A 12,936-nucleotide genomic window follows, 5' to 3' on the forward strand; every position below is an offset into this window, starting at 1 on the left:
ACAAAGTTTGAGATTGGAGAAACAAATTACCCGACATGACATTTGAAATTCAAAATGGCTGTTGTACCCTGTGTTCACTCTATGGGGAAAACTTACATTGTTGATTTTTGCATATTCAACATTGTGAAAATTTAATCAACAGCCTTCAAAACACGAGTACAAAGATAGCAGAGCAGTAGTGTATTGTAAAAATTTCAGTACCTGAAACTGTCACTGAGACATTCTATCTTTAACACAGTAAAGGACCAAGGTGTCATGAAAGGGACATCTACATATAGTTGGTGCCCTTTTCTGATCACAGAATGAGAATTTGAGTGTCTTGTGAATGTGTTCGACATTAATCCCGTGGTGCTGCGCAGCCCTAACAAGATAAACGATTTTACTTGATGCAGTGTAGAATGAAAGGTTCTTCTGTGGTAATTATGTAATCAAAGCATGATGTATAACAGAACTGGAGGTTTCTCTGAGAATAACAGAAGACAAAGACATGAGAATGAAAACTGACGGTTAGATATAGAGTAATACAAGTAGCAGTACTGATGGGCTCTGCTTCAGTGCCTTAGTACAGTGGAGAATAAAAATAGAGAGACATATAGCCTGTTACAAAGAACTTTACTCATTACTAGCAAAAGCATAGTACAATATTAGAATATTAATGTTGTTAGTTAGAAGGTCTGATGATGAAACAAGAAGTGGAAGCACTAAAATCGAATTATCCAAGTAAGTCAATTAGTAAACAGACCTAAACATTGGTTAGTAAAGTTAGTAATCACAACAAGTTTTCTAATTCATGTTTTATTCTTAATTGCTAAAAGATTACACAAAAGGGTCCATAAAAGTTAGAAAGATTTCAAAAAATTAATTTGAAAAAGTATTATATAAATACTTAGCAGCAAAAAAGTAGAATTACAAAGTCACCTTTCTTTTTAAATTATGTCAACAAATATATAGACCAAATCTCAAAATTCTAAAAAATCATGGTAATGAAATTTATGTAATCCAGCAGAGAAAATGTATCATGAATATGCATTGTCAATGTTGTCAATCAAACATGCACAACCAATGAGGGTTAACAAGTTTTGTAAGGACCTCTCTGATTGGTGCAATGATGAGTCCCCATAATTTCATTGGCTTGTTCAATTTCAAGCAGATCAACTCATGATACTCCTTCTGCTTTGTCAATGAGGGTATAGAAATATCTGAAATTGAAACAAACAAACAAACAAACAAACAAAACAAAAACCACCACACCTGAGAAATAAATTCTATCAATACAAAACGTAGGTTTGTTTATTTTAAAAACAAAACATAGAAACTTTGGTTTGACTTTATAATAATCCAACAAAAATACTAATAAACTTCCCCATATACAAAAAGACAATAATAAAATCAGCCACAAAACAGCAAATATTCCAAATAGTAAACACCTTTTTAAAATCGTACATTCACTAAGCACCTTCTAGAGGAGTCTTGTCACACTACTTACCATAACATTATGGTACTTTTATCCAACACAACGTTTTCACATCATTCATATATATATGCACGACTTAAGAACAGAAAAACTCGGCTCTTTCAAAATTTCAAATAGTAACTGTTGAAAAATTTGAAATAAAAGGTTCTGATTTTGATAACACATGAGCAATTATGTATTTCCAGAACAATATATTAATTTCTTAAAATTAAAACTTACATTTGCACATAGATGATAAAGCAAAAAATATAATGCCATCTCCAGGGGGAATACATTAAGTAAAAATAAACAATTATGGTCAAAACCCTAATGAACAAAAATAGGAAATCTCTTTAATATTTAAAAAGTGGAGTACAAGTTGTGTCTATTCCTATAGTTAACTACTAGAAATCTCATACAAAAATTACTAAGTCTAGGCTTGCTCCAAAGATTCGGTATGCTAAGATGGTGGGGCAGAGGCAACAGGGTATGCACTGTGGTGTGACACCATTCCATAAACACAGGCGCATCTGTGTTTCTTCCTCAAATATTGCACATAAAAATAATTAAGAAGTTGATGCCCTGATTGTTAAATTTCATGTGATGTATGTAAAATAAAAGCACTCTCCCATCCTTGATTTACAAATTATGTCCCATAGCTTTTTTTGTCTCTGTGTTTTTGTGTGTAGCACCATGCAAACTTCCAAGTGGGTTCTTTTTGACTCAGTACCCTGTTATAAGCTTGCCCCCTGTACATGTCAAATGTCGTGTCGATACCTGTCCAAAACTCGAAAAAATACAAAATGGAATATTACAAATCTGGAGAACAATGTAACATTAATTACAAAGTTTAAAGATATATTAACTCTGGGTTTTCCAAACTAGCTATATTATAATAAAAAAGGTTTAAAAGCTTTTTAGTTTTGTGGTTTTCCTTCATATGCAAAAGGCTTAATAACAATAAATGAGAAAAATAAAATAATCATTTTACCCAATATCTTTTTAAATCATCAGATTGCAAAATTCTTAAATTAATATCTTATATTTCTTTCTCAAATTTCAGTGCGGGATACATGAATGAATCCAAAAGATTTTTTTTTTCATTTTCCTAATTCTTGACTAAAGTGAGGTAAACATTAGCAAAAAGATCTACAAAATATCAGAAAAAATACAGCTATAAAAAGTTCGCATGATAACCATGAAGGATGAATGCTGTCTGAAATTGGTTTAGAAATTGTGGCACCAAAAATACTGTAATTTAATATATTTACCTTCCGTGGAATGACCAAAAATATGAAAGCTGGTAATGAAGTGGTGCAAATAGGAAAATGCGACCTCTGTAAATCCAGAGAAAAATACAAGTGTACAAAAAGGGAGGAAAATCTCTAAAACCGCCTTCTATTCAGCTCATCATATCCAAACATGTACATCAAAGTGCACTGTATAATCTTAAATATTAGTGTGCACAAAAAACTTCTTTTGAATCTGAATCTTTAACACATCTTGCACAAAAATAGTAGGAATATGTAAACTAGTACCACAGCAATATGAATGAAGACAATTTTCACATATTTTACATACATCAAAGAGACTATAATAAAAACACAGAGACAGAATATATAAATACTTGTGTGCTACAATAAGCTAACATGACAAAAATGTTAGAATGATTTCCAAGACCATTTTTTATTCTTGGTTCATGTTGGTACCCGCATCAAATATCACACAAGTTCTTTCCCTGGGCTTTCATGTAAAACATTGCCAGTCTGATAAACATCCTAACACAACCATTATTCCCCATTTGCAACTGCTTGGCTTTCCTGAAAAGCTGGACTGGCAGCTTTCAAGCCTGTCAGAAGATTACTGAAAAGAGCACAATTCACAAACCAAAGTAATGATTAAATTTCCCCAAAGGTTTGCGTAGGATGTCACAGACTGGAACACATGAACTGTGATTTTCACCTACAGCGACAAATATAGCCGTGTCAACACTCACAGCAGCTGTTTCACCATTGAAGTTTGGCTGGCTCCTGTATTTTTGACTTTTTTTTCATATCACTACTGACTGCTAATTGTTACCTAACTAAGCTTATTCACCTTTTACCCACTACTGTAAAATGGCAGGCAAATACATTTACATATATCATAGTAAAGCTTGCCTCTCCGGCAAATAAAATGATAATAATTTCAATAGTGGTTTAGATTGCACAATATGTAATTGGCATGCACAAAAAAGTTTATCAACATATATCTATGTTCTACCGCACGACAATCTAGGAGATCAAAGATCTGATTGAGGAAAAATTCAATGAAATTGAATTGTAAATATTAAACATGCAGCTTGTCTGGCTATTGTTTTAGTTCTGAAAATTGAGTTTCTGGAGTCAGTGTTAATCTCTATAGTTTACTAGTGACAAAACATGCTTTCCTCAGTCTTTGAGATTTTTTTTAAGTTTTTTGTCTTTTTTTTATCATGTTACACAGAAGCAAATGGCTTCAGTTGAATTCATACATAGATCTAATTGCTGATAAACATGCAAAAATTGCTAAAAATCCAAAGTACAAAAAATATTGCAGCTCAAAGTATACATAAGAACTTTTCAACCAAATGGTATGAGTTTATCGGTAGCACACTTCACAAACTCTATAGTATCAAAGTTAATTTTTGAAAATTGCATTTGTCATTTTTGATACAAATATGGTCACACAAGCCACCGGATGTATAATCATGGCTAATTTTTGCTACACTGTAGTTGTTACTTTGAATAATTTCGAAAAAAAAACACATTTGTAGTACTTATATCTTTGGTATATTACACAATGGAAAATAAATGGCACTCACAAAAAAGACACCTATATTGTGTTGAGATTCTCTCATTAAATTAGGCAGTAACTGACTTTGTAAATTTCTAGAATAGTACAGCGATTTTGTAATTAGCTTATACTTTAATTTGAACTGAGTAGTTTTATTTCTTTAAATGTAAATTCAGAATCCAGTCTAGATATAATAGGAAACTGGTAATAACCTCCCTATAGTATGGTAAATGGAAAAGTCTGGGGGTAATTCTCTAAGCTATACATGTCTACGCAGAGAACCCAGCCAATGTTTTCTGCCTTGGACATGTAATGTAACACACACCCACTGCTCTGATTTGTCCATGGATCACAAATACAAAAAAATACTCATTTTTTATAGAAATATGTTGCAACATGCAGCAAAAAATAGTTCATTCGTGGTATCTTAAATATCGTAGTCAAAGTTGTAGGCAAGAATTAAATTTTTATGCCATAAAATAACATCTTATGAAGTTGTCTCATATTTCTTGACCAAATACTTACAATCCAATCTCATGCAAAAAATCATGCAGGGATCATACAACAGCATTTCCTGAATGCTATTACATTGAATGTAATGAGAAAAATACTAAGAATATGTATTCTTAAAATAATGGAGCCCATTGTCAGGATGCAATTCACCTAACTTCAGTCAACAATATGTGCATCTTCTTTTCTTCTTTGTAAATTTAACACCAGCGGAATGGCACTGTGCGCGGACGATCAGCTCCTTCCTTCACCAGTGGTTTATGGAATTCTCTGCCAGCACGGGAGTGGATGGTGGCCCAACACTGTTCACAGTAATACTGCAAACAAGTGACGTTTGCACAGAAAAAGGGTGCAAACTTTCCGCCAGAACGAGCTCCCTGGCACTCGTCACACATTTGGTCATCCAGAACATAGGGTTTAACTTCAACCTGTAACCAAACGACAGATGCAACATTAATTTCATATTATCTAACATTCTAACAAAAATATCAACCTGGATATCAACTTTCCCTTTAAGTGCTTAAATGAATTTATGTAACTTCATTTCATGCATATTAATGAAGGGCACATATGGACAATAAAATGGCAAAGATGTAGTTACAACCAGGCTGCTGATAGGAAAGTAGATTACCATTTATGATTAGTTCACATATTGTGAATAACTCCACCACAATCGCTTTGAAAACTGTGGTACTTGAGGGATAAGGTTAGCTTGAAGAAGACTGACAAATGCATAGTTTTTTGACCTTCACCTGCCTTTGACTTATCACATGCAGCTTTTGGGCAGTTTTGATGAAAATACCACTGGTAAAAAACACAACATAAGAATAATTTTTGGAAAGGTCATTATATTCAGTGGATAATTGCCTGAACACGAGCTGTTCAAAAGAATTTGTTAGCCTTTCCGATCCCACAAAAGGATAATTCAAGAAAAGAACATGACATTTTCATTTTGGAATATAAAGGGTGAAATCATTCAATATGGCATTACATGTACAAAGGTATGAACTCTACAACATAACCATTTGTGTACAAAGGTAAATATGACCAGATGATATACTTCCGATATGACAAATGAACCAGCTACTCTATTTATAGAATTCATTGCTTTGTTTATGCAAATGTGAAACAATGTGCACTTGCCCTGTAAATGCCGAGTACATGTACATTTAAATGGCACAGTGCTGATCTGATGCAGACATGTAAAAGATGTTCTTTTATATGAAAAGGTAATTTTTTTCCCCAATGTTTTCTCTTGTATGACTACTAACAAGAGAAATAAAGCACAAAGGAATGTGTAACAAACACAATCAAAGTGATAGGAATGCACAACACGAGCAGTAATTCAAAATGAAACAGTCCTTCTGACATGACATTTCTGATGACAAAATGGTTCTATCATACAAAGAAGATTGGAGTCCATGGGGTTAATAGTGTTCTCTGCTATGGATTACATACACAGAATCTAGTCTTTTTGCATTATGCTCTGCGAGATCTAAGTTATCTTGCAAGTATTCCCTCTTTCTGTTGTTATGATACAACACATAGGGTCAATAAAATTAGACAGTCAGAACGCAAGATATTGTCTTGATGGAATAGATAGGAAAGAACATTTCTGATTCAGACTCTGCTGACATATGTACAAGTAGGAACTGCAAGTACAAGGGAATGGAAAATTATGAATACAGTTTACTCAAAATGACTAAATAACTCTGAAACTTTTGACTCCTCTGACAGTACAGAGTTAATTATGTTTACCTGAAAATATTTAATCCCTTTGTCACTCTACCCAATGCACATCGAGCTGTACAAAATTTTTGATGAAATACACATATATTCACCATATTCAGCACTCCATATCAGGCTCTCATTTGAAATTGGAGATCAACACATATGGTAGCATTCTGCCTGCCAGACATGTGCAGTTCTATCCACAATTGAGGTCTGCAATATGTTTCTGTGCATGTTTTGACAGTATTTTGCACATAAAATGACTGAAATTTCCATTGTTAAATTATCTCCTGGAGATTCTTTACCATCTTGTGAAGAAGTTCAGGCTGGCAAGAGTTGTCCATTTGTCTTTCACACCACAAATGCAGTATCAGTCAACAAATTTGTGGTAAGCACTTAATGTTTTCTCTCTGTGGTGACATTGATGGATTACAGAACTGATTGTACACCTTTTTCCCCCTTTGCAGACAATCTTTCACTAGAAACATTTAATGTTGTGATATTCTGGACACAGAATACTCGAATCATCTTTGCTGATGAGAAACATAGTAAACCTATATCATTCTGAGCAGAGCGCCGAGTTCTGAATATCAAACAGTTATGTAACTCGCTTCCAGAATGAGTGAAAAAAGGCAGATTTTCATATGTTGCAAGTTGAATCATTCAGTGTAGGATAAATTATATCACATTTGACATTCCAAACTGCTACAATGGTTTTAATGTTAAAATGGCAAAAAAACTGAATATCGTCATATGCTACAGTGAAATTAACAGTGAGGAAAGGCAATTTGTGACAATTTAGTAAACAAGTCAAGTCTAGTATCAACCCCTTGGCTGCAGTCTGATTATAAAAGGCACCATTATTCTTCATAGGCAGTACAATAGTTGACTAGTTGTCATCATACTTATGGTACAGAATATAGGATATTATTATAATAAATACACAAAAGATATCCACAGTGCTATTGACTATGTAATATACTGAATGTAAATGTGAACAACAGCTTGTTGCTGTTTGAGTGTGTTTGACCGTGCTTTGCAGTCTGTCATGTTGACACACTTCAGAATGACCATTGCTATAGAACTAAGATATATAATTTTTGTATATGTACTGTCCTTAATACGCACATTGTAATAACTACAGGTCTGCAAGGACTAGGGCTTGAATGGAAGGATATACAATGAGACTGGTTATAGTCCCTCAAGCTTTTGTGTGGGCAGCAGTGGATGTTAAATGTACATGAATGATATAATCAAAAGGTTATCAGGGAAAAACAAGAGGCTTGTCAGTTGATGACTTGTTTCACATTTAACAAATAAGTATAAATTTGCACTGATGATTATCTCTTAGTAGAGTGAATGACTCCCTGTTTGGTTGATGAATCAATTGGCGTGGTAATTTTGCCTGATTGTATGCAATCTTGCATTTGATAAAGCATCTGTACTTATATTAGGTGGCCATGGCCAATGAAAACTTTACCTGACAAACGTGATTTCATTCTCCAAGTTTATTCCAAAATTTGACACAAAGATTTAAAAATGTTGGTGGTGGCTGTGCATTTGCATGTCAGTCGTGAAATGTTTATAAAATTTGCAACTGTAGTTTCATAGAATAGTCTATATCAATCATACAGTTATACCTTCCTGTTTTATGGAAATGAATGAGCTCCTATAGTAAAGACTAACAGATAAACATTGTTTTTATGAAGGCATGACTTATTTTCAAGAGAACAACAGAATTTTCTTGATTTGTGAAATTCAGGACAATTTTTCAAACAGTATTTGACAACCAAACTGCAAATCCTGGCTCTTCTTGACATTCCCGAATATATAATGGAAATTAGCCTGAAGTAATAATTGAGTTTCATTTGTTTTTGATCACATATAAGAGTATGATTTAACGATTTGGCCCCAGGAAATAAAATGTTGCCAAATTATGATTCTGACTCTCCCCAAAGAAAACACAAAGCTGTCGTGTAAACTGAATTCCAACACTTGAGCTTCTTTTTTGCTTTTGTTTGAAGTAAAAGGCTGCTGAAAGCAGCAATCAATATATTTCAAGCTGTTGTCACAGCCATATGTTGAAAATAAAATCCATACTATGACTGAGTCGTTTCTATAGCATCATAAGGTATGTTTTATGCTTTGACAATAAACCGGAAGATAGACTTGCATTTAATAACTACTGCTGTTCCTATTTTAGTTGAGGCAATCAACAGTAGCTTGGAGCAAAATTTCTCTGCACAAACAGGGTCTGTAGTTCACAATGCATGTATAAAGAAATAAGAACACTGTCTGGGCACATTTTTGTGCAACTGTCCTTTCCCCACTTTTAATTTCACTGGAGCATTATGGTGTCCATTTTTTACCATTTAAAAGTGGAGTGATATTTAATGTTGCTATCATATGCGACCACTTTATGCCACATTTGCATTTTTATAGTTAAGTGGCACAGTATGACAGTTGAATTAATTCCGTTATTTTTGTTGAGAAGATGTGGGTGTTGGAATGAAATGCCTTTAAAAGGGTTCTTTCCTATTGGGTGTGTGGGATGCTGTTACTGATACAAATTATGGAAACGAGTGGGTGAAATATTAAACTGACTAAGATGTTTGTGTGAGAGGGATGGAGCTGAACACAGCTAACCTTTAACCCTTTCACCACCATGGTTTGTCCCAAATCCATTGTTTTCTATGGTAAAGTTGGACCTGTATACAGGGAACTGGGGGTGAAAGGGTTAAGAAACACTTTGAATAAGCCCATGGCATAGACCCCTCTGTTCATTTCCTGCCTTAGCTTCAAGCATCCTTCTGTAAATTCACATCATCTGAATGAAATCACACTTAATGACCTTGGTGTACTGTACTTACTCTCTTGTCAATGTCACCATGCTGCAACTGCACAAAACGAGCACTGATGGCAGCAATGTAGCTTTGCTGATTGGAGAAAGCTACCCGTCCTGCTCCTTTAGGATATTTCAACTCAGGATCAGTGTCAATACCCGCATAGCACACACCGCCATATAGTCGGTCCATTATCATTGCCAATTCAACTGAAAATAATTGAAGTAAGAAATTATTTTTTGATGTATACCAGTTCAGAAAAATACCAGTACGTTCTCTACACAGTGATTATTTATAACTCTTACAAGTCCTATTTGTTTGCAATCAGTATGCATATGTTTATCAGACAGAATGGATGCTCAGAATTAAATTGGAGAAAACACCAACTCTGTTAACTAATACTGGCCACCACAAAACCTGTACCCAAAATGTGATTCACAAAACACCAGATGTAAATGGCTTATCAATAATTAAAAGTACTAATTGGGTTGGGGTGTCAGTCAAAAAATAACTCAAACACTGTGGTGGGTAAAAAACCTCACAAAATTGTATTTAGTGCATCTTTGAAACAACGGCTTACAAATTATGTTTCTGCACAAAATATATTTCATTTTAGCAAAAAATGAAAAATTGAACAGAATGAATTTTGATGTGTAAGCTATGGCTATGGACATTGGAAAACAGAGACATTTAAGTTCAGTATTCTCACTTGATTTTATTACCACACAAAAGGCATATGCACTGCATAAGGCACTGCAATTGCTGTATATTTGAAAGAGCTGATTATGGTATGTTCAAATTACAGTTCTGCAGATGAAAAGAACCAAATACAATAGTTTTTCAGCTTTAAAATTTAACCATACCACAAAAGAAGTAAAAGTGTATGCGATACAGCATTTTCTTTTTTGCTAGTTTGGGAAAACACTGCCAACTCATTTCATGAAATGGAAGACTTTAACACACAGTGACTACATAGTAGCCACAGACAAGCAATGATCCTGTATGTATAGCTTCGAAGGGCAATGTTTGAGAGATGACTTTTAACAAATAAAAAACATAACATCTTGTGTGACGAAATGCAACATGGCAGCCTTGTTTGATCACATCATGAAATAAATTAACCCACACATGAAATTCATGGTGCATTGTCCTCATGATAAGTTTGAAAGAAATCCATTCTGACGTGTCTGAGTAATAGCTCTCAATGGACGGCTGCACAGAACCTGATCAATAAGTCCTTGCTCTAGACTTCATGCAGAAGGGATTGAAACGGTAACAGGTTTTTTCAATATACGAAAAAACATCAACTGACTATGTTGTCATGATTAAACTTTCTCAAAAATCTACAGAGAATGTCTGAATTTTTTTAGGCCAAAATTATCTTTCAATAACAATAGCTTAATAAGCATAATGATAATAAATATCAACTCAATTTAAAAACATTTTGCAGATAACTGGAATCTTATAAAGATATGCAGTTTGAATGACATCACAAAGTCCAAATCATTATTGTCAGTGTCCTGGCTAAGCCCCGCAGGAGATACGAGATTCTATTAATTTTCATTCCCAGCCCTCTTTAATTCTAGGTTCAATAATGACACTAATAGAATTTTGACTCACTTGCTCTCAAAGGTCTCGGTACACCACCTACAAAGATGGTTTTCCTTGGATCTAATGGTTGAGATCCATCCATAACATAGTCACTGTCCGCCAAATTCCAAGGACGGATTTGTACCTATATGGAGAAAGGGCAAATTACATTTGGCGTGTTTATAGGGTTTCCTCTAGTTTTTGGTATAAACCGTGTATTAATGATATCATGTCATGGCAACATGGCAGAATTATTTCATCACTACTGATTTATTGGGTAAATCAGATTTTATTCAGTATGATATATTGGGTAAAATTAGTGTTGTTAATTTTTGTGGAAATCAAATGGATCAAAAAATCTTAAAATTAATATCCGACAACCTAAATGGATCTCACAGTTCTTATTTGATAAGTAATCTTTGAGTCATTATATGCTTAAGAATACTACAGACAAAAGTCAGATTCATTCATTACGATCTTTTTATGACAACGATGAGGTGTTCAGTTGTAATCCACCATTCTAGTATTCAAAGTTCAACAGGAAATCCAACTAATATACATCACTGCAACATTTCAATGTATTTGCACAGAAAAGGGGCATTGAAATATTGAAAATCCCAATTCCCAAATGAACTAATTTGATCAGCTTTGTTACTGGAATACATACTGAATGCATTGATGCAATAATGGTAAGCGAAATTAAAACCCACAATGGCAAGTATCAGTGCTTTTCTGATCGTTCTTTGATTTGATTATTAGCAGTGAACTGAAAGAGGCCTCTCAATAGGAAGTCTACACTTACGGGTTTGTCCTTGATTGTTGGGCTGGACACACAAAGGTACAGTTTGTCACCATCCTTGATGCATGCATCTATCAGTTCCTGTACAGATCTCTCATCTTGGAAAAGCAAGAATGCATAACCTGAAAAAAATACAAAATTGCTTGTCATTTCTATTGCAGTGAAATAAAAAGAAGATATCTCAGATATCAACAGCATTGTAAATTGAAGTGCATTCAGTTGCCATTTGAAAAGGAATTGTTCATCTTCACTCTTGCCATATTTTCAATCTTTCCACCTTGTTGTAAAACCTGACAGCTGTTCTAATATACAGAAAGTATTGATCACAAGTGAATGCAAGAACACACTCATCCCACGTTCAGTAAAAGTAAATTCACAAAGGTGCAAATTAAATACCTTTAGGTGGGAAATATGACTTGCTTTCCGCCTTGTGGGGCCAATCCACTACAAGACTTCCAAAACGACGGAAACTGGCTGTGATCTCCTCTGCAATAAATATGTACATACGATATATATTTTACTTTACCTATTGAAATTAACTTAAAAAATTCCCACAAAGACATATTGTGATTGTGCTATTTGGTGTGGTGTTCAATCAACATTTGCAGGAGAAAGCGGTGTCACTGATGAAAAACACCTCAATGCAAATTACAACTTCAGACGAAAGGAAAATATTTGTGAAAAAAATGTTAATGACAATACTGTAAAAATATCATATTTCTTTTTCTTTGTGAGAGCATATTGGTAATTCTACATTATACATATTAAACTTTAAAATTTGGCACGTCTTGGGTAATATAAAGCCAAACAATTTTCCAGATCATAAAATCAAGGTATAAAAGGCATAATAAAAATCGTGTAAGTTTGAACCCCCGCATGGATGATAAAATGTTATATTTAAAAGTAATGGTGACAAATATATATGCAAGATGGAATATCTCCACATGAATTTACAGCAGAGCATATGCAAAGCACAAGGGACCTGCATCACAGCCGTACTGTGTACAGTCAACATTGGACAGGTGATTTTGTGGCTGCCTTTATACTGAACATGACTATTTAACATGAGGCAAAAAATGCTTGAATAATTGTGGTATTATTATAATGCTTCAATTTATATCCTAATTGATAAAAGAATAAAACAAAGATCTCAAGTTTATGACAGTCAAGCGAAATGAGAACAGAAAATCATATTA

The 12,936-nt window shown here is 34.0% G+C and overlaps 1 protein-coding gene across 2 annotated transcripts in view; it reads right to left on the bottom strand.

Moving 5' to 3' along the window:
• Window positions 1–595: 595 nt before the first annotated feature.
• Window positions 596–12,936, bottom strand: part of LOC139119898 (cytoplasmic polyadenylation element-binding protein 2-like) — a 48,302-nt gene continuing 35,961 nt past the window's right edge. For both annotated transcript variants that reach the window (XM_070683851.1, XM_070683850.1), the window contains 5 exons: window positions 12,137–12,226; window positions 11,744–11,862; window positions 10,972–11,086; window positions 9,379–9,560; window positions 596–5,205 (listed from right to left, as the gene is read on the bottom strand). In XM_070683851.1, the coding sequence (XP_070539952.1) occupies window positions 4,978–5,205; window positions 9,379–9,560; window positions 10,972–11,086; window positions 11,744–11,862; window positions 12,137–12,226 (734 nt within the window). In that variant the 3' untranslated portion in view covers window positions 596–4,977. The remainder of the gene's footprint in view (window positions 5,206–9,378; window positions 9,561–10,971; window positions 11,087–11,743; window positions 11,863–12,136; window positions 12,227–12,936) is intronic.

The sequence above is a fragment of the Ptychodera flava genome, chromosome 20 (genome assembly GCF_041260155.1).
Source record: "Ptychodera flava strain L36383 chromosome 20, AS_Pfla_20210202, whole genome shotgun sequence".
In the NCBI taxonomy this organism is placed as follows: domain Eukaryota; kingdom Metazoa; phylum Hemichordata; class Enteropneusta; family Ptychoderidae; genus Ptychodera; species Ptychodera flava.